Raw genomic sequence first — 19,974 nt, forward strand, 5'->3', positions numbered from 1 at the left:
TCTAGATTCCCACGATCCATGATCACAGCTGCAGGTGGAAGTGACTTGGGGCCTCAGAGGCTTGGCTAAAAGTACAGCCCCCGTTTGCATGTGAAGATCTATCTCGTCCTGACACAGTGAAGGCGACGAATTTCTTTGGCAAAGTTTCACGGGCTTGCCAACCCGGGAACCGATCAGCTTGGGAACGGTCCCCCACACGGACAGTGCAGACCCCCACCCCCGGGGGACATGAGCCCGCAGGGCACAATGCTGAAAAAGTCCCGAAGAAAGCTTTGGAGGCCAAATAGGCATCGTAACCTGAGAATGTGACCAATTGTGGGACGGCGGGACTGTCTACAAGGAAAGGGTTGTAAAACACGGGCTTCGTTCTGTTTTTCATTATAGGTTACATTTCAGTTTCTGGCTGCTGGTGGGCTCTATCAGTTCTGAGTTTATCAATCCTGGGCCGAAGGGCTGGACTCACTAACGACTCGCAAGGGGGCTAACGCGGCTTTCGGAAGTCGCCCTTCCCGCAGTTTCCACCTCAAACTCCTCTTTAAAAAAGAAGACTCCATTTCCTAGTCAGTACTTTAGGCTGCCCTTTGCCCAATCGCATTTATGAGACGCAGCGCTCAGACTCCGCAGGCCCTCGGCCACGAAACGCCCGGAGAAAGACCCGGGAAGAGGCAGGGGAGGAAAGCGTTGCGTGTTGAAGCGTCCGCGCAGTTCTTGACTGGCCCAAGGCGTCAAACAGCGCAGGAGGCCCGATCCGTAGCCAGAAGGAAAAAGCTGAGAACGAGGGAGGGCAGTGGGACTTTCCTCCCTCCCACGCAGCTGTTCCACAGTGTCCAGTGTCCAGCGCGGCTCTCGCAAAAGCAGAGGCAGTAAACGGGGCGGCGGGCTGCCATCGGGCAGAGGGAGAATCCGCCCCCAGGCCCGCAACGAGGGTCTATGTCACCCGGGGCAAACATGGATTCCACGCCCATTTTGGCTCTCCCCCAGCAGGGCACCCGGGGCACGTGCCCCACTTGCCCCCCCCCCCAGTTGCGGCCCTGCCCCCCCGCTCCCCCCAGACTCAGGGGAGAAGGTCGAGTCCGAGCACAAGACCCGTCTCCCTCCCAGGCTCTGCCAGCGCCTAATTCTGAGCTTCGCCTCGGCGGTTCCTTTCTTTTGGCGAAGGCTGCTGGGCAAAACCAGGCACCGAATTAAGGGTTAGGGTGATGCACAGAGCGGAAGCTGGTGCCCCGGGCCGGCCGGGCAGGAGGGCCCTTTCGTTCCTCCGGGGGCTCCAAGCGCCGACACGAAATTCACAGGAGAGGAGGGCGGGCGGCTTTCTGGGCGGGGTTCTCCTGCTCTGGGGCAGAGCCGGGGGTCCAGAAATTAGGACCCCCACGTCCGGCAAGCAATCTTGGGGGCGCGACCTGCTGACCCCTGAGTGGAGCCCCCCACGCAAAACCGGATCAGCGGAAGCACCCTGAATCCTGCCGGGGCGGAACGGCTGCCTTGCCTGGTGCCTGATCCTGGTGACTGACTGACACCGCCCCCGCCCCACCGGCCCAGGCGGCCGCGGCTGCCTTCAAACCACAGCAGGGAGCTCCTGCTTGGGGGGGGCAGATTCCATGGCCCCCCGCACGGGCAGGGTTTGACTAGGTTCCCTCCTGCCTGCCTGCCTGCCTGCCTGCCAGCAGCAAGCCTCGCCTGAATCCGCCAGGGTGGCCGAGGAGGATGGGAGGTGTGGTCCGACGGCCGGCGCCCGGCGCCGCTCGCTCCGCCCTCCCCGAGAAGCCCGAAGGAAGGGCGAGGGGCGAAGGACGAGGGGCGAAGCGCTGCGACTGCTCTCCCCGCCCGCGGCCGCCGCCCCGATGGGCTTCCTCCAGGCCCTGCTGGCGCTGGCGGGCGCGGCCGTGCTCGCCGCCTTGATCCTGCTGGTGCTGGGAAGCATCTACTTCGAGGCCGCCAACTCCGAGCTCCCGGCCGGGCTGGAGCAGCCGGCCCGGCTGCGCGTCATCCACGCCTTCCGCATCGGGACCGCCGTCCTGGTGAGTCGCCGGCGCGGGCAGGCGGGGGGGCGCCGAGGCAGGGCAAGGCGCAGCGCAAGGCTCTCCCGGGGAGGGCCAGAGCGGCGGGGGGCGTCCCGCCTGCGCCCATCTCTGCCGGACTGCCCGGGAGGGAACCCCGAGCATCCCCCCAGGCCGACTCAGCCGGCCGGGGAGCTCCCCCCGCAGGAGCCTGGCCGGGGCCGAGCTGGGCGTCCTGGGGCGCCCCCGGGCCCCGGCCACTCTCGGGGCAGCGCCCGCCTGGCCCCCCGAGGGCGGCCCCCGGGCGAGCGGGATCTCCGACCCTGGGGACCCCCCTCCCTAAGCCTCCTGGCTCCGGAGCAAGAGGAATTTACAGCAACGCCCATCAGGAAGCGGGGAGGCTATCATGCCCCCCCATTGAAGGGCCCTTCCCAGGTCCCCGAAGGGGGAGGTTTCAGTCTGCCAGTCCCGAAGCGTGCCCAGCCGGGCTCTTCTGCCCTGGCTGCCAGCCCTGCTCAGGAGGGCAGATCCTGGGGATGGAACAGCCCCTCTGCGCTGCTCTTCTGGTAAGATTTTTCCCAGGGCCGCCCAGAGTCGCTTGCTGAGATGGGCGGCTATAGAAATTGGATCGATCAATCAATCAATCAGTTTCTGAAGTGCTCTCATTTGAGTGAAAATGCCAGCCAGGTTTGATGAATTTCAAGCACCTTTCCTTTGATCAGATCTCTGGCAGAGCAGGAAAGTCAGGCATTTGCAGCATGTGAGTCGTCAGCTATTTACTCAACTTTCCAAATCCATACAAGAATGCAAGACAAGGATGTTTACGAATGGAGGAGGGATATAATCAACTTTTGACTTGCCCTTGATTCTCCCCCCCTCCCACACACACACATGCACACACACACCAACACAGTCATTTCCCTGCTGAGTTCCAAGGGCACAGTGTTTTTGACCCCTGGGCTAGACTGCTGCTTGCAGGGGCCTTATCCACTGGGTCAGAATAAAAAGCCCGGAGTTTCCAACTGCCTGACCCACCTGCTCTGCTCTCCAAAAAGGGGAGGATCTTGGAGAACCTGAGGATCTGCACCCAAATCCGGTTCGTCCGGTCTGTGCGGAACGCCTGGACAAGAAGAAAGGACTCCACGTTGTTTATCAAAGACACAACCTTCAAGCGCGTTCCTGTCCGGATATACCAGCCCAAAGCACCCTCCGCTGGCCGAAGGAAGGGAATCGTGTTCTTCCATGGAGGGGGCTGGATATTTGGCAGCATAGGTGAGTTACCTCGGAAATTAAACTTCCTCTAAAGGAAGAATGGGAGGCTTTTCTGGGCCTGAAAGCTGTTCCTGCATTTATCCGCCCCCCCCCCCTTAGTTTGATGAAAGAGAAACCGCTCTTGAAATTTATTTCAAAGGAGAGGAGATGGGGGGGGCATTTTGTTGAGGTCTGTAGGCGGGAGAGAACGTGAAGAGCCTGCCTCTTAGCACACAGCCCCCCACCGCCGTCCCATGCTTCGGTTTCGTTCCAAGGAAAGGCATCCAGGAGGGACGCAGCAAAGAATCCAGGAATGGGAAAGACAGGTTTTGACCCAACATCGTATTTTTCAACTCCCGCACATTTGCCAAAAGACAGACAGACAGACGGACACACACGGAGCTTCTTCAGGGTTTCTCAGCTAACACCGGGCACACTTCACAGGTTTATTTCACACGTTTGTCCCCGGGACCTAATCACACTATCACACATTGCCCAAGAAGCCTTCGTTCGGGGCAACCACGGCCATTGGGGCCTGCCACGTCCCGCAGCCGCAAGTCCCAGGACTGCGGTCCCCCCAGAACTCCTTGGAAGTGGCTCCCACCAACCGACGCAGCAGCCACGCTTCTGAGGAACACTGCGCTGCCAGAGGCCAGGCCTTCTTCCCAGAGGAGAGGGCTGCCTGTGAGTGTGTGTGTGTGTGACTTGAGTTTTAGTGTGTTGCTGATCTAGTCAGATCTGAGCCGGACTCAGCTGGGATTCCTCAAGTGATCCTATTTGAGTCAGTTCACGTCAGATCTCCAGAGAGACTGGATTTGGATTTCAGAACTCAGTTGTCAAAGCAAACTGATCCAACGCAGAAAATTGGTCAGATTCAGGAAGAAGGGTTTCTGTAGATGACCACTGAACCATTGGATAAATTTGGAAGGAACCCATGTGATTCAACAAACCGGTCCCAAAGAGCGGCTTTGGTTCAGAGTCCGTCCGGTCGCTTCAGGCGGAGTCCCCAAATCCAACCTTCACGCAGCACGAAGGGTCAGCAGCCGGTTCAGCCTGCGGTCAGTGGCTCTGCTCTGCTTTCCTGCCTTCCATTCCTTTGCTCAGCACTTTTCTCTGCTTTTCTGCATTTTGCAGTTTTGCTTACCCTGACAAGGAATGGTGTGGTGAGGATGCAGATGTGCATGCGCTTGTCAACAAAATGTACCGCATTCGTACCCATGAGGCACTGACCACTTGCAGTTTTGGTCCTGTTTCTCGGAGGATCTTCATGAAATATTTGGGGCTGCTTTTATCGATGGTTGCATTTGGGGGATGCACGATGCCACGTTGGCAAGCACTGTCTGTCTTCCCAGTCAATCAGATGTGGTGGCAATGTCTGTTTTTCAGGAGACCATGAACATATCTGCTGCTATCTTGCCAGAGAGAGTGACTCGGTCGTTGTGTCTGTGGGGTAAGTCATCCCAAATGGGTTTTATCAGCGATCCTCTTCGAGACATCAGAGTTCAGAGGAGGCAGCCAAAGAGAACGAGTCGCCTTTTCATCAGCTTTGCAAGGCCAGGGCACCCACCAACGTCCCTAGGCCTGCATGTTTCCCCCCATAAACCTTGGGTGAGGTTCCCCCAACTGTTTCCAAATTCCGTATTTCCCAGTGATGTAAAGGAGAACAGAAAAGGACCCCCTCTCAAAGGCATCCCAGTTGCCCTCTAGAAGAGATTAAAGTCACAGGAACTCTAAACCAGACTTGCCCTTCCTGAGCGTTTAAGATATGGGCCGAGGCCTGAAAACCATGTATCTGGAGAGTGCCACGGCTGGGGAAGGCAGAGGTGAAGCAGCCCGTATTGGCGGCCGTGCCTTGTGCAGGACCACCCTGGACTTGGTTAATACAGTCCAGGAGTCAAACGCAGGAGGCTTAAGGAAGGAAGAGGTGCTTAGCTAGGCAGGGCCAACCAAGAGCTGGTAACCGATATAACTCCAGCAACAGGCCTTCTGAAAGGGAAGGTTTTCAAAGCGGTGTTCTCAGTCAGGGGTCAACTACCCAGATGGTCTGAGAAAGTCTCTGTCCGTGAGAAGGGCCTTCTTCACGAAGAGGTCATTATTCCCCACAACTTCTGTATCTCAGTCAAGGGGCTTACGTTGACCTTGCACCTTCAGTGCCTGCGCTGAACCATGGGAGCTCTCTGCATCTCGATGGAGCAGATAAAAGTCGTTTCTCCTGTTTATATTGGTTTCCTTTACTTTAGGTACCGCTTGGCCCCTGAGCACAGACATCCTGCCCAGTTACATGATTGCCTTGCTGCCACCACACACTTTCTCAAGGTTGCAGAAGACTATGGGGTGGACAGCACCCGCGTCGTCGTTGCTGGCAACGACGTGGGTGGGAATCTTGCTGCCAGAGTTTGCCAAGTCTTAGCAGGCGGACCAGGCCCCACGAAAGTACACGCCCAGATCCTCATCTGCCCCATCCTCCAAGCTGTAGACTTCAACCTGCCTTCCTACCAGCAGAACCAAGCCGTGCCTGTCTTATTCAGAGAACGAGCTGCTTTCTACATGCTGCAGTACTTGACGGGAGAAGCCTTCCTCCTGGAAGAAGTCCTGGCAGGTTCCCACGTCCCGATGCATCTAAAACTGCAGTATAGGAAGTGGCTGAGTGCAGATCACCTCCAGAAGGAATTTAAGGCCAGGGGTTACAAGCCTGCCATCTTGGTTTCTTCTAAAGACGAAGTCCACGAAGCAGTCAAGAGCCTGGCTTTGCCAGAATGTTCTCCCCTTTTGGTAGAAGATGCTGTTCTTTCTCTGCTTCCTGAGACCCTCATTTTGACCTGTGAATATGACGTCCTAAGAGATGATGGGCTCTTCTATAAGAAACGCTTGGAAGACAAGGGCATCCCAGTGACTTGGTGCCACATTGCAAGCGGATTCCATGGGATCATAAATTTTTTTGACAGAGGCTGGTTCAGTTTTCCATCTGGGAAGAAGGGGATGGATGATATTGTCAGTTTCATTAAAAGCTTGTAAAACAACAACAAAAATCGCATCCCTAGATCTTTGTGATATTCGGCCAGGAAGTCGAAACCATACATCTGTCATGAATCCAGTCCAGCTAGGACCAGCCTGAGCACAAAACGCTGAATTGCTTTGGAGTTTTAGTAGCAGCCAAGCAGAGAAATCCTCCATTTCCTCCTGCTAGTTCCCATTGGATGTGATGCAAAAGCCTTTGCTCTCGACACTCCCCGCGAAAGAGAAGAGAGTTTTAGTGACGTTCTCCCTTGGGCAGAGCGTGGGGTTTTCCTACTTGCTTCATATCATGACGGCCAAGAGATGTGGCTCTGTTGCCGGATTCAGCGTCTGCTGTTTTAATGGATTACTCTAAATGATTAGTTCGTTGTGGGGTGTTTTAAACAGACTTACATGGCATTCATTTTTGTTTTTTATTTGCACACTGACTTGAGAGTCCTTATTTGGAGGTCGAATAATAAATGTTAGAAACAGCATTATGGACACCAGTCCACACAGATTGGTGTGCTGCAATCCAGAGATAACATATAACTAACGTGCTCTATTAGGTCATCATGGCAACTTAGTTTTGTGCGTAATCCTTCTGCAAAGGAGGCAGCCAGAAAACTCGAGGGTCAATAAAAGCTGGAAACCTACACAAAGAATCTACAGGGAGGGGTGTTGATTTTTGCTCCTACCTATTAAATGTTGCGCAAAATGGCTCTGAGTTGTGTCCATGTTTACCTGCACATGGAAGGGGCTCACCAAAATCAGTGGTACTTTAGTTTGTTACAAGTTAATTTATCCTACCGGTTTTCAGCTAGATTTTCCAAGGAACCCGAAGCATCGTGCCCTGAGCATGTTCCTGGGCATCAGGCCCTGTGGCCCTGAATTCCACAGAACCAACGCAGCGATTGCATCATGAGGGAATCCGTCATTCCGTGTCACGGGGGGTAACCATGGGAATAGGCAACAATAGAGAACCTGAGACGAAGGAACGCCACAGGCCAGACACCCAACCTGGTTGTTGCAGAGGCGCACCCTGAACCTCTTCAGGCAGCTTTCTGCCGAAGGATGAGAAGGGGGGGGCGGTATGATTTCACTGGCAAGAGATGTCCAGGAATGTACCCTTCCCAGCTGGAAGATTGAGCCAAAATATTCGACCAATGTGCTGATTGGAAACTGGGTGGAGGAGAGGAGGAGGGTAAGAAAGCCTGGTGGGCACCGAGGGAGTTGGCACAGGGAAGCAGGGTCCACGGGCTCCTGAAGGGAGAGTCCAGTGTTGAGAAACTGGGTGATCTCAGCTTATTTCCATGATGGTCGTTTATCTGGATTATCCTAGTTTGGCTGCAATAAGGAGGGGACCGGTCAAAGCACCTACAAACAAGGTTTTGTTCATTTTCCAACGGGGACCCCGGACCGAACCGTGATGCGGAGGCTCATGAAGCAGCTGGACGTGAGTAACAGGGATGCTAATCCGAGGCTGTGGCCTCGTCTATTCACAACCATTTGGTCCCGACAGAGCTGGTGATGCTGGGGGGCTCCTGGCAGTTGAGGGAGGAGAACCTGTGTTGCTGCGCCCGCTCTCACACTGACCCACACATGGGCAGCATTCATGCCAGGTACTAACAATGCCAGGGAACTGGGTCATTTTCTGGGTTTGCGCGATACACTGAATCATAAACTAACACAAAGGCTGGGCTACACACCAAGGAAAGCCGCCCAAAACCAATCAAGGCCAAATCCAACCAAGCTTAGCAGGTGACACAAATGGTCAGGCCCGCTGTGGCTTTCTTCAGGCACACCATCGAATTCTGGCTGTGCGCTTTTCCCAAATCGTCAACAGATTTGACTCGGGATTCTGCCCTGCACAGTCCATCTCCTGGTCCCAAGTCACCGCATTATCCTGGCCACCCCCAGGCACGATGGGAGGTGAGCCTGCAGCCCTGCTCCTCCATCGGGTTCCAAGAAAGGAAATGCTCCTTGTTGCATTTTAGGGCCTGCCGAGGAAGTACATCTTGACCCATCCTGAGCAGGCAAAACACCACCACCTGGTCTCGCAGTATGACGATCAATACAACAGGCGTGGCTACAACCCCCGGCTGCCGCCCCTCCGCAAATGGCATGGGCACAAAATGGCATGGTCTCCAGAGAAATCAGACTGCCCCCCTGTTGGTAGGTCCTGGGATGAGGTGGGGCAGCCTGGTGAGGGTGGGGGTAGTGGGCTTCTGACCACGAGCTAGGCAACCTTTGGAGGTGTGTCAAGGAACATACGTGGAATCTGCAAGACCAGCGCGTGGACATTCCCCCGTTAGCTGTGATGGGACAAAAGGGAATTAAAGCAGAAACTAGAGGCCTCCAGAAAAACAGTGTGGGTGCCCAGATTCTTGCTGGGTGTAGTTAGGGCTACTAGATCTGGGTTGAAAGATCTATATGTACAGACACCATTGACACTGCTACCATAAAATAATAAAATAATAATCCAGTGGCCACCTGGATTCTTGCAGTCCTGATATGGTAGTCCTAGGGATGGTGTCATCTAGCCCCCCAGGAACCAAAAGACGGTCCCCTCATACAGAGGATGCCAGGTCGGGGAAGGCCCTTTTAGAGGTTCCCACATACAGGGGGAAAGAGCTACCAGCCTTGCTTCAGTCTCAGATGCTTAAAGATTTACCCCCTCAGATTTACGTATTTATATATTTGTGTATTTATTTGTTTATTTATTTTCTTTGACTGTCCGTCTCAACCGAGTGACTCTACCACTACTCAAATCACTGGCAAAACTATCCTAAATTATTCAGTGAAAGCTACAGCCTTGCTTCTCCTCCTTTCTCATTTCATCTTCCCTCTTCCACCCACTCCTGCTTTTATTTTACTTTCTCCTCCCCCCACCTTCCTCCTCTCCAAAATAATGTCCTTTTCAGAGCCTCCAACCAACTATGGGCTTTTGGAGCACTTGATGAAAAAATGGTGTCATAAAGAGCCAGCGGTGATGAGCAGCACCTACGACGTTTCCTACCAGAAGCCTCCGACCTCGGCATACATCCCTCGCCAGCGCCCCGACACCAAGCGCATCCTGGAGAGCCGCAAGCAGTGGCTGCCCAGAAGCCTCGATGTGCCTGCATGAAAAGGCAGAATGCCCCACTCCCCCTGCGGAGGTGATGATTTTTTACCCAACCAACAAGTTAATTGCATTTTTCTAAGAGAAAGGCTCAGTGGCAGCACCACCGACCACTTCTTGCAGGGATAAAGAGGTGGTGGGAATTTTATGAGGAGGGAACTGGAGCCACACAAATCCAAATCTTATTGCACTCACGCATTAAACTGCACCAGCGTAGCTTTCCCACAAGTCCACAGTGGAAGATACAGGGAGGAGTTTAAAGAACTGGCCAGTGTTTATGCTCCAACTCTGGATTTAATTCTAGAAGCCTTCCTAGCTCCATCACAACTCCAGAGACAGAGAAAATGGGGCATGGAAAAATCTTGCGTGGATTTCCACTGAAAACTGCCTGATGCGCATGACTTGGCTTCATGAAACCTTGACGCAACGTTGCTTTTAATGCTGTGCACACTGGCACTTGCAGACAATAAAGCCGCTGGAGGCACAAGTCAAACGTTACTGTTTGGTTTCCAAAAGTGGGGGGGGGGCATAGGTTTTGGATTAGGATGGGTTAGGATGGCAAGGAAGCAGCTGCTGTTGGGGTCCCATCTTGGTGTCTGGAGGCTGCAGGGTCTGGGTGGGGAACAACAGGCCCCGGCTCAACCTTGGCAAGACAGGGTGGCTGTGGGTTTGGCCGCCTGCTGGTCCCAGGGACCATCTCTGGTTCCGGATGGGGTGGCACTGCCCCAAACAGACCCGGTGCGCAACCTGGAGGCTCTCCTGCACTCACAGCTCCTGCTCGAAGAGCAGGTGGCAGTCGTGGCCAGGAGGGCCTTTGCACATCTCCGGGTGGTGCGTCAGCTACGCCCATTCCTGGACCGAGATGCCCTCCGAACAGTCACTCATGCCCTGGTCATCTCTGGAATGGACTCCTGCAGCGTGCTTTACATGGGGCTGCCCAGAGTCGCTCTCGGAGTGAGATGGGCGGTGACTAAATCTGAAGTATAAACAAACAAACGAACAAACAAATCGGCAACCAATGCAACTCGCAGCGCAGAGGCGTAACATGCACTGATTCAGGAGCGCATGGAACTGCCTGCACCGCCAGATTCTGCACCAGCAGCAGCTTCCAGATGCTCTTCAAAGGGCAGCCAGAAAGGAAATGAGAAAATATCAGTGGTCACTTTTAGCAACACGGGCTCTTCCTCCTGAAAGCCTGAGTGGCGATTTTCAACGGCCCCCCAAGATAATCACCAGCCCGTGTCTGCCAGAGGGGGTGCCCGCTGCTTCTGAGCCAAAGGCTGCCCCTGATGTAGGAGCAGAATGCTGGGAACATCTTCCTCCATCAAGGGGACAGGACACGGAGAGATAAACAGGCGGAGCAAAATCCCACCCACCTCCGGAATTTGACTTGAATGAAGTCAGGAGGGTTACTCCCCATGCAGTCAACAATCACCGTTCTGTGGCCCCAGGGAGTGGAACAGGCCCTGGTGGGGCGCCCCCGAGGCTCTTTGGGACTCAGCCCCTCATTCCCCACTCAGGGTGGCTGTAGCTCCTTAATGTATATGGGGGCGGGGGGCGAGGGGGAAGGCAGGCGACAGGAACCTCCCCTCTCCCTTTGCCATGACAAGAGGCTGTTCGCCCCCCCCCCGAGATCAGAGCAGATTCCTTTCGCCTCCCTGGGAAAAGGAAGTGCAAGGAATTCCAGGTCCCTGTTGATCTGAGAGGCTTCAGGAATTCTGGAACAAGCTCAGAGAAATTGGGAGTGAGCAGCACAACGCATGGATCTATCTTTCCTTTCGCATCTGGTGGGACCCCACCGTTTTATCAGCCAACCAAAGGGCTTTCCAGACAAATGGCCTCTGAATCCCTAGATGAGTCCTTTCCCAGCTCCAGGACCCCCAGCCAGCCGAGACATCCCAGGGCCCCCGAGAAGGGAAGGGAGGCTGCCCTGGAGGCCCCCGCACGATTCCTTAGGCTGCAAAGTGGTCTCCCTGCAGCAGATTGGAAGGAAGCAGCAAAGGGCTGCCAGGGCAGACAGGAGGGCAAGGGCACGAACACAGGGCACGGATTAATGGGCGTGAGCTGGAGGGGGGCTCCAAAGAGCTGTCCACTCCTGTGCTGCACATTCCGATGGTTTCTCTGAGAACCAGGACAGCATCGCACCGGTTGTGGTCACTTTCACACCAAAACATCACAGGACGCAACTTTTGACAGATGAGGAATATACTGCATTTGTCACAACCATGGCACGACATGGGGGGGCAGGGGGGGATTTCTGCTCCAGAGAAAAATACGCTTTTAGAACCTGAATTGCCAGGGAATAGTCTCTGTCCCATCACCCGCCACGACTGGACCCCTGGCTTTCCTCCAGGGTGGACACTCGGGCGGGGACCCAAAATGGCTAAGTCGTGGGAAAAACGGCCTCGAAGCACAAAGTCTGCTTTTGACACTGCTGTGCCTAGATTAAGCCACAGGATACTTCATGCTGATGTTTAACACCAGCTGCTGCTATAACAAAGGGATGTGCTGAAATATCCTACCCCCCCGCTGGACCTTTGAGGCTCAGATTCCCTGTTTGCAACGCACCAAGGATCCCTCGGAGGAGCCCAGCCCCAGCCCCAGCCCCAGCCCCAGCCCCAGCCCCAGCCCCAGCCCCAGCCCCAGCCCCAGCCCCTCCAGCCAGCGAGTGCTGTTCAAAGCACATGGGGGATGCCTCAGGAAGGGAAAGGATCGTGCCCAGACGCTACTTGCAGGGAAGACCACGAGGGAGGATCCGGGCTGGGGGCTGGTCTGGGAAGTCAAAAAACCATCCCATTCCACTTCCATATCGTTCCCAAGAAAATGACATGGAAGTTGTTTGTAAAAAATTATTTTTTTCACTTTTTGCAAGCAATTTGGACTAAACACCCTTTTCTAAGACGCAGCTCACATCAAATGGGCCCTTGCCTCAGCTCAAGTGGGTCAGGGGGTCTGACTGCCCAGCCTTTCCCCGGAGAAGCGTTTCTCCAGCCCGGCTTCCCATTTTTCCCCTTTTCCATGAAGGAGAAGTCTTAATCATCCTGGGAATGGTGGTTAAGAGGAAGCCAATAGGCCGGGTGGTCCCCTCTGTGGAATCACTGGGATCCATTTGAGCAGCTCCTGCAGATCTGTTAAGCGTTGATAAATGTCCACAGCAGATCCTCCCACATCCCAGGGTTCCCAGACGCGGACTTGGGTGCACACCGCCTCCCCAACTCTACACATCCCAGGTTCCAGTGTGGGATAAGGTTAAAGACAGGATGCCAGCTTTCCTGACACGGCGATGCTTGTCTTGTCCTGTTCGTTTGGGGAGGGGAAGGAAGGGGATTTTCCACTGAGCAACCAACGGGCATCTGCGTCCTTAAAGGCTTCGGTTCTAGATTCGGCTGGAATCCCGTCGCCCTCAACACAAAAGGAGCCGAAGGGGACATCGCCGTAACCCCCCTCGTGACTCTCCAGCGCAAACAGTAACAAGAAAAGCCCACCTCTGCTCCACAGATTTATCGGCCGATTTGTTTCCATTTAAGTTCGTGCACCTGTGGAGAGGGAGTCATCTGTTGGCAGACTTAGGCAGAAGTTTAGCTGTGTTTCCAACTAGCACAACCTTCTCCATAAAGCATTTAGGATCATAGATGATTAAGACTTCTCCTTCAAGGAAAAGGGGAAAAATGGGAAGCCGAGCTGGAGAAACGCTTCTCCGGGGAAAGGCTGGGCGGTCAGACCCCCTGACCCACTTGAGCTGAGGCAAGGGCAAGCGTCACATTTGACCAAAACACTCTTCCCTTTTGGAAAAACAAAGAACCAGACCCATTCCTTTTCCATGGAAATGAATGAAAGTAATCCCCAAAATGGAGGAGAAGAGAATGACGGTCGTCCTGGTGTTTCAGGCACTAGGTTTGGCTTCCATCCGCTTGACGGAGCAGTTTGGGAGGCGTTCCTAGAAGTTCTTCCTCCATGCGCAGAGGGAGATGCCCCTGGCAGGTTGGATGCAGCTGATGCCACACGGCGGCAAGGGGGCGGTTTGCTCACCCAGGGCGTGTCCTGAGGCGAGCTTGGCTTCCCAAGCCGGCCCAGCAACGCGTGGAGGGCTTGGTGTCTCGGACCCCGCTGCACGGGCAACAGCAGGGAAGGGCCCTGTTCAGACCGCAAGGGGAAAGGTTCCCTCGGAGGACCTGGAGGGGGGAAGCAGCAGTGGACGACGCCCACACCCGAGTCACGGGGCCCGCTCCTTTGGGTCCCAGGAGATCCGTCCAGATGTGTTTCCTGTTGATTTGCAGCTGTCTGTTCTCTAAATTACATCATGGAGAGAATATTTAGAAGCACCCATCTGCCTCCTGCTTCCGTGTTTCTTCTTGCTTCCTGAGAGATGGCCACGATCCCAAGCGCCCCTGGGAAAAGTTGCCTTTTCCCCGTGACGCATGCCTCACACCCCATCACCCCACTGGGAAACTCCCGGTCGGCCTGGGGAAGCGCGCTGTCCAGCCTCAGAAAGCCGCAGGGCTGCGCTGCCCTTTCGAACCAGGGGGGCCCTTTCCTTGTCTGCACGGGGAGGGCGGGGGCGGAAGGCCCTCAGTCCTCTTCGTCCTCTTCGTCGTTGTCTTTGCTGGGCGCGCACCGCTGGAAGCAGTTCACGAGCAGCGCCAGGACGAAGCTAGACACGATTGCAGCGACGGAGACGGCTGCCCCAGAGAAGATGATGATCAGGAGGTCCACCAGCGACAGCCTGAATTTGCAGTCCCTAAAACTGGCTTCAGTTAATTCACTGAGGAAGACGGAGGTGTCCTCCACGGGGATGGTGCACCGGATGTCGCTGAGACCTGCACGGTGGGGGGAACAGGGGGAAACAGAGCGGCATGGCTTTACTTTTAGGACTAGGATTCACAGCTTTCCCACGCAAAATGCTGCTCAGCAGAGCTCAAAGAGAGGTTATCGGAGCAAACTCTTCTGGCAAACGGTGGGGGGGCAAATACTGCAAGAAGCAGGAAGCAAAAAAAAATAGACATTTAGGTCTTGTCTCCCGGTGGACGGCTAGGAGATCCCACCTAAAATGGGGATTTTACAGAATCTCCAGGCGATGCCACCTTTCTACAAGGAACTGGGCATGTTTATCTCCTTTCTGCTCTCCTTTTCTCTGAGCGGTCAGCCCTAATTGCTAAAATGTGGCTACACAAGGTTTTGGTCACTTCAGGGCCAACAGCAATTGTGGCTTTCTCCACTTGGTTCGACACAAGGTTGTGTAGACATACTCGCAACACCGTGTGATTGTGCTACCTCCCCTGCTTCTCACCCTGGCACGAAAGCAGCTGTGACTCCCCGGGTTCAAATCTGTCAGCTGGCACCCTTGTTGCTGGCTGTGTGTGTGAAGAGGGGACGGGGGGTGGGGGGGAGGAAATCCCACACGAAGATGGCCGCCTGAGCCAGATTGCTGGCACTTTCCGTTCCGGCAGGCATCCGGCTTTCAGCTGCCACTCGGCTTTGTGGAACTGCGTGCCCAGAGGAACTGGATCTGCAGCTCCCCCTCCCACACCGACATTTGGAGATGTTCAAAACACATTGGCACGATCCTCTGGCACCAGCAGGACTTGGCCATACGCAAAGGAAGCTATGCAAAGAAAAGGAAATGGGTCTGCCGCTCTCCGGAGCCCTTCAGCCGGCCGGACAGAGGGTCTGCGCAGGGGGCCGGGAGCCGGGAGCCCAGCCACTCTGGCCAGTGACCAGAGCACCCTTGGGCGAGGAAGGAAGATCATGGGGGGGCATCTGGCCTCAGAAACGCTGGAAAGAGCTCCGAGGCTGGGTGGCCAAGGCCGCCTTACTCAGCAGCCTGCCCTGCCGCCCAGCGCTGAACGTTCAGAAAACATTATCCACGGTATCGTTTTTACATGAGGGCTGATTTGCACTTAGCCAGGTCACCTTTGGGTTCCAAACTTTCGTCAAAAATTGCCCACCGCACACTGCACCCAAGCCGTGGTCCAGCTTCACAGATGGGCAGGGGGTCAGACTAGAAGACCTCCAAGGCCCCTTCCAACCCTACGGTCCTGTTCCCTACGCTCGCCCTCCGAGAGAGGTCCCCTATTTCTCAGGACCCCTGGAATTTCATGACAGACTGGACAGCCCCAAGGAGGAGGGGGAGAGGCTGGGTTCTCTCTCCCCCTCCCTCTTCAGCTTCCCTGGCTGCCCTCGTGCCCCCCCCCCGGGTGAGACCCCGCCTCCTGGGATCCGGTGGAAGTGCGGGACGCCGGGGAGGCCCCAGGCCAGCCCCTCGCATGTGCCCTGGTGTCCACAGCTATTTCCTTTAAGAATAAAAAGGGCAGGACTTGCATGCCTGCAGCTATTAACTAACGCATCATTTAATCAAGTGCAATCCTAATAACAACCCTAACAGCAGCTTCCCTTAGCCAGTCCCTTCGTAGCTGGTACGTGGCTCCGGGCGATTGCCCATCTCCCTCCTTTCCCTGGAAGGGGTGGTGTTCTCCGCTGACCCTGATGAGGCGGGGCAAGGCGGCTGGGTCAGTTTCCCTGCCGGGCCTCCCACCCACTGCCCAGAGGACTCCCGAGCACCCTGCGGGAGAGTGGACGTTAAGAAATGCGTCCCGTAATCCACTCAAATTAGGGGAAGCAGAGGTTGGACATAATTGGCTGTGGGAAGGACGATGGCCAATAAAATATGGCTGGGCTCATGTGAATTGTCCCAGGCAATTTGTGGTACAAAACCCAGACATGATCTTAACGTGCAAGGTAAACCAGGCCATCGCATGAAACCGGAATAAGGCTATTTGGGCATTTCAGGTTAAGCAATTATGCTCTACTTTCAGGATTGAGCATGCTGCACGTTTCTGGGCCAAAAGGTGTGTGAAGGCAGGAAGGAAGCGACCATCTAAGTTTGAGTACCAAATAATCCAGTGCAACCTGCAGGATGGATATCCATGGGCCCTTTGCAGGAACTTTCCCCAGTGGGGCACATTCCAGGGACGCTGGTTCTGCGACTCCCGAAATCCCGGGGTTTGGGGATGCTGGGTGCTACCAGAGGGCCACGGGACGGAGAATGCTTATTTGGAGACATCTGAACTTCAGTTCTGGAACCAGGGCCCGGGAGGGAGCCGCTGTGACGTGGTGGGACGTCCCTGAAAGGACTGTGCCACCCAGCGGGAGCCTCGCTGGGCTGCAGCTGGCTTTGCCCAACACGCTGCACCAGGTCAGTTCAAGGCTCGGCAACTTGAACTTGGGGGGAAATGGGCAATGGCAAAATTTGATGAATACATAAAGAAATAAATAAGCTGCCTTCACACAACAGGCTGCGTTTGATAGACTTTACTCCTGGGAGAATCGGCTGAGGGTTTGGTGTCTGGTGCGGAACGCAAAAATAGGCTAATTTAATAAGCCGCTTAAGTCTGTGGTGCAGCTCTGACCATTACCGGTCCTGGAGCCATGCAGATGAGCAGGACAGATTATTGTGGTCCCAAACAACAAACTTTGCCTAGGAGTCCGGTTATTAAAAAAAGAGCAAGCGAGAGAATAGCTTCCCCTGGTTGATTTTAGAAAGGTAAAAACAATCAATAAAATAAAGACAGGGTATTCTCTAGGGAGTTGGGCATGAACCACCTCAGCTGGGGCACTGGCAGCCTCTGGAAAACCCAGAAGAATCTCTTGGCCCCAGAGGAGGCGCAGACCAAATGCCAGAAACTCCGGTTAATGCTTTGCCTGGATCTCCCCAAGCAGAAAATTGCTGGGCTGGAGGGAGTCCTGGATGAGTCCCTGGGGCAGGAAGGTCCAGTTTGCCCCTAGAAACCTGCACACCACACTCAAGCCGTTTCCCGAATCAGGCCAACAGCCCTCCCAGATCCTTCCCAGGATCAGCTTCTGCTTCCGAGGGGGAATGGGAGACCCCATTCCAAGCCAAACCCAAAGGTGACCCAGCACTCACGCCCACACACTGTATGAGGCAGCTCCCCCGATACTTCCAGAAATCCCTCTGCTTGGGAGGAGCTGTAAAAGCCCCCAGCCCGCCTTGGGGGGCCTGACCTGCTCCATGGAGGCCACTAAAGGCAGTTTGGCCATCCCGAGGGTTGCTGTGGCCAAAATTCTCCTCGCTTTCTTACACCACCTGCGAGGGATTCCAGGCCGGGTCCCCCTTTTCAACAAGATCTCGTCAGGGAGCCAGGAAAGTTCCCGTGATTCGGGACCCCAAAGCGCACGACCAGAGGAAGGAGGCACATTGCCCAGAGTCACGCTGCCTGAGCTGGGCAGCCTTACGAATCTTGAAATAAATCAATAAAAATAAACCTCCCCAGGCTAAACGGAAGACATTCTGACGGGGCCGGAGCTGCCTGCATCTGATCGGCAGCACCAGCCGAGAGGCCATCTGCTGCGAGGAACAGGGCGTTCAGAGGAGAACGGCAGACAGGCAAGGCAGGCTGGCAAGCGCCGGGGAGCGCAGAAGCGTTACCTTTCGGCAGCCTGAAGGCGTTCTCCTCCAGCCAGCTGAAAAGGCCGGCAAAGCCGCAGTCACAAAGCCAGGGGTTGCCTTCCAGGCGGAGGACCCGGAGGTTGGGCAGCGCCTCCAGGGCGGCCACAGCCAGCATCTTCAAGTGGTTGTGGCTCAGCTCCAGCACCTGGAGCTGGTTGAGGCTTTCAAAGGCGGCCCCGTCCACCTCCCCCAGGCGGTTGTTCCCCAGGCGCAGCTTGACCAGCCTCTCTGCCGACCGGAAGGTGCTAGCGTCCAGCCGGGCCAGGTCGTTGTGGCTCAGATCCAGATACACCAGCTTGCCAGAGCCACGGAAGGCGCCGTCCCCCAGGGCAGCGATGGAGTTGTTCCTGAAGTCCAAGTAGACCAGGTCGCTGTGGAAGACGAAGAAGTCCTCTGGGATTTTCTGGATGTTGTTGTCGGCGGCCAGAAGTTTCCTCACATCCAAGGGGAACGGGGTGGGGATGCGAGGCAGCCCTTGCCCCTGGCAGTCGATGGTGTGGTAGTCCAGGCAGCTGCAGGTGGCGGGGCAGGGGCGCCCCAAGGAGAAGGCCCAGCAGAGCAAGACCAGCGGTGGGAAGCATGGCAGCATCCTCGGATCTCAGCGAGGCCCGGGGAGTGCCGGCGCACCATCTTCGCGGAGCGGCAGAGGCATGGTCTTTGCGGGCGAGACGGCGGACGGCGTGTGGCTGGAAGTGTGTTGTTCCAGCCGAGATCACATATCGTAGATCAGATAGCAGCCAGCCCAGGAGGAGGCGGGAAAGCAGCTGAGCGCAAGCGGAGTGGGGGAGAGGAGGGGGCCAGAGAAGATGAAAGAGAAGGGGTGATGGGGGGAGGCAGCCCAGGGATGCTTGCCGATGCTGCCCAAGGAGCCAGGCCCTGGATTCCAGGAGTAAAACGAAGTGCGTCTCGTATTTGGACCAGGGCAGCGGGGCTCTCCTCCCATTCTCCCCACGTTCCACTCCCTTCATCTGAATTCACACAACAGCGTTAAGCCTAAACCCAGATCGGCCAACACCAGGGCCACCTTTACGTGACAAGCGAGCTCAAGCACATACACCACACGACGGTCTCACGGATGCCCTGGATCAAAAACAAGCCGAGGCAATGGCCGAGTTCCCCACAGCTGCAATTTGCCCAACCCCATTTCAGCCTAGTCGAACAGGTTGTGGGAAGGCAGCCCCCGAGTCCAAAGGCTCAGTGGATTATAACTGGGAGTCACTAAGCGGCGGAAACATCCCCCAAGCGGCCGTGTTTCCCACTAAGGACTGCTTCAAGTCTGTCGCTTACTTTTCTGGAAATGTTGGGCTGGACTGCCGCAATTGCCAACGTAACGGGGTCTGCGCTTGAAGACCATTTGGACCCTGAGGCAGAAGGGGAAATTTACTTCCCCGAGCCAGGAGGTCCCTCGGCAGGCAGGGGAAGCATAACCGGCTTTTCTCCCATGCTAAGTTCCCTGCCTGTTCCAAACAACTCCCGCGCCTTGTATGGGAAGAAGGATGGACGCATCCTGGTTTATGCGCTGTCTGTGAGACTGTCCCCCACTCGTTCGGAGCCGTGAGCCCATGCCCAGTTTGTAGCAGCCCTGCCCTCCGTGTGTCCACCCCATGACCACTCTGTGTCCCCGATACGAACCTGCACCTTAGCGAAAGATCCGGCTTCAGGAACGCGCTTTTTGCTATGCATTTTACCAACGGCCAGGAAAGCACATGCAGCATCACCAGGGCTATCTGTTGACTCTAAAATCAAATGGGAAGGGAGGAAGGACTTAAAAAAAAAAATCTTAAGTCATGCAATGACAAAACAAACAACAAAACAAAACAATCACGTGTTCAGCGAAGTTGGGTGTGAAATCCATTCGGCTTACACTTTTAGTGGTTTCGTCCAAAACAAATACATGATCCAGAACCAAAGTATCTGTGGTTTTCACACTTTTCCTGATTTTGCAACGCCGTCCTTGATTCCAAGCTGCATGCAAAAAGTGCTGTGTGCGTTCTGAAAATGTGGTCACACCAAAGTCTCCATTGAGACTTTGAGCACAAACCTGTGTTCGCTGGTATTGTGCTTTTAGTTTGCCAGCTTCGGCTGTGAAAGAAAAAAGTCCAGGCTGTTTGAGCAGGTCAGCTGGGCTTGATGTGGCTTGGCTGCTG

The 19,974-nt window shown here is 55.3% G+C and overlaps 4 protein-coding genes across 4 annotated transcripts in view; 2 read left to right on the forward strand and 2 right to left on the reverse strand.

Moving 5' to 3' along the window:
- The window catches only part of LOC134507016 (ATP-dependent RNA helicase DDX19B), a 445,506-nt gene that overhangs the window by 75,853 nt on the left and 349,679 nt on the right, over nt 1–19,974 (reverse strand). The gene's annotated exons all lie outside the window — the stretch shown is intronic.
- LOC134507064 (arylacetamide deacetylase-like 4) lies at nt 1,744–6,277 on the forward strand. The gene is made up of 4 exons (XM_063317484.1): nt 1,744–2,018; nt 3,053–3,269; nt 4,635–4,698; nt 5,489–6,277. Exons 1-4 carry the CDS (start codon nt 1,842–1,844, stop codon nt 6,261–6,263), a joined length of 1,233 nt encoding a protein of 410 aa, XP_063173554.1. The 5' UTR covers nt 1,744–1,841; the 3' UTR covers nt 6,264–6,277.
- On the forward strand, nt 7,280–9,705 carry CFAP107 (cilia and flagella associated protein 107). Its single transcript, XM_063317387.1, has 4 exons — nt 7,280–7,446; nt 7,585–7,698; nt 8,240–8,417; nt 9,167–9,705. The coding sequence occupies exons 1-4, from the start codon at nt 7,336–7,338 to the stop codon at nt 9,367–9,369; spliced, it is 606 nt and encodes a 201-aa protein (XP_063173457.1). The 5' UTR covers nt 7,280–7,335; the 3' UTR covers nt 9,370–9,705.
- On the reverse strand, nt 12,414–18,469 carry LRRC38 (leucine rich repeat containing 38). Its single transcript, XM_063317397.1, has 2 exons — nt 17,807–18,469; nt 12,414–14,180 (listed from the first exon to the last, which is right to left on the reverse strand). Exons 1-2 carry the CDS (start codon nt 18,414–18,416, stop codon nt 13,933–13,935), a joined length of 858 nt encoding a protein of 285 aa, XP_063173467.1. The 5' UTR covers nt 18,417–18,469; the 3' UTR covers nt 12,414–13,932.

Source organism: Candoia aspera, chromosome 18, assembly GCF_035149785.1.
Source record: "Candoia aspera isolate rCanAsp1 chromosome 18, rCanAsp1.hap2, whole genome shotgun sequence".
Lineage (NCBI taxonomy): Eukaryota > Metazoa > Chordata > Lepidosauria > Squamata > Boidae > Candoia > Candoia aspera.

What these genes read in the sequence shown, in the direction of transcription:
- LOC134507064 (XM_063317484.1), top strand. Translation starts at nt 1,842, where the DNA reads ATGGGCTTCCTCCAGGCCCTGCTGGCGCTGGCGGGCGCGGCCGTGCTC. An exon ending in CTGGATATTTGGCAGCATAG is followed by an intron (nt 3,270 to 4,634) that starts GTGAGTTACCTC and finishes TCTGTTTTTCAG; the next exon opens with GAGACCATGAACATATCTGC. An exon ending in TCGGTCGTTGTGTCTGTGGG is followed by an intron (nt 4,699 to 5,488) that starts GTAAGTCATCCC and finishes CCTTTACTTTAG; the next exon opens with GTACCGCTTGGCCCCTGAGC.
- LRRC38 (XM_063317397.1), bottom strand. Translation starts at nt 18,416, where the DNA reads ATGCTGCCATGCTTCCCACCGCTGGTCTTGCTCTGCTGGGCCTTCTCC. An exon ending in CGCCTTCAGGCTGCCGAAAG is followed by an intron (nt 14,181 to 17,806) that starts GTAACGCTTCTG and finishes CCCACCGTGCAG; the next exon opens with GTCTCAGCGACATCCGGTGC.
- CFAP107 (XM_063317387.1), top strand. Translation starts at nt 7,336, where the DNA reads ATGATTTCACTGGCAAGAGATGTCCAGGAATGTACCCTTCCCAGCTGG. An exon ending in GGCTCATGAAGCAGCTGGAC is followed by an intron (nt 7,699 to 8,239) that starts GTGAGTAACAGG and finishes GTTGCATTTTAG; the next exon opens with GGCCTGCCGAGGAAGTACAT. An exon ending in ATCAGACTGCCCCCCTGTTG is followed by an intron (nt 8,418 to 9,166) that starts GTAGGTCCTGGG and finishes TGTCCTTTTCAG; the next exon opens with AGCCTCCAACCAACTATGGG.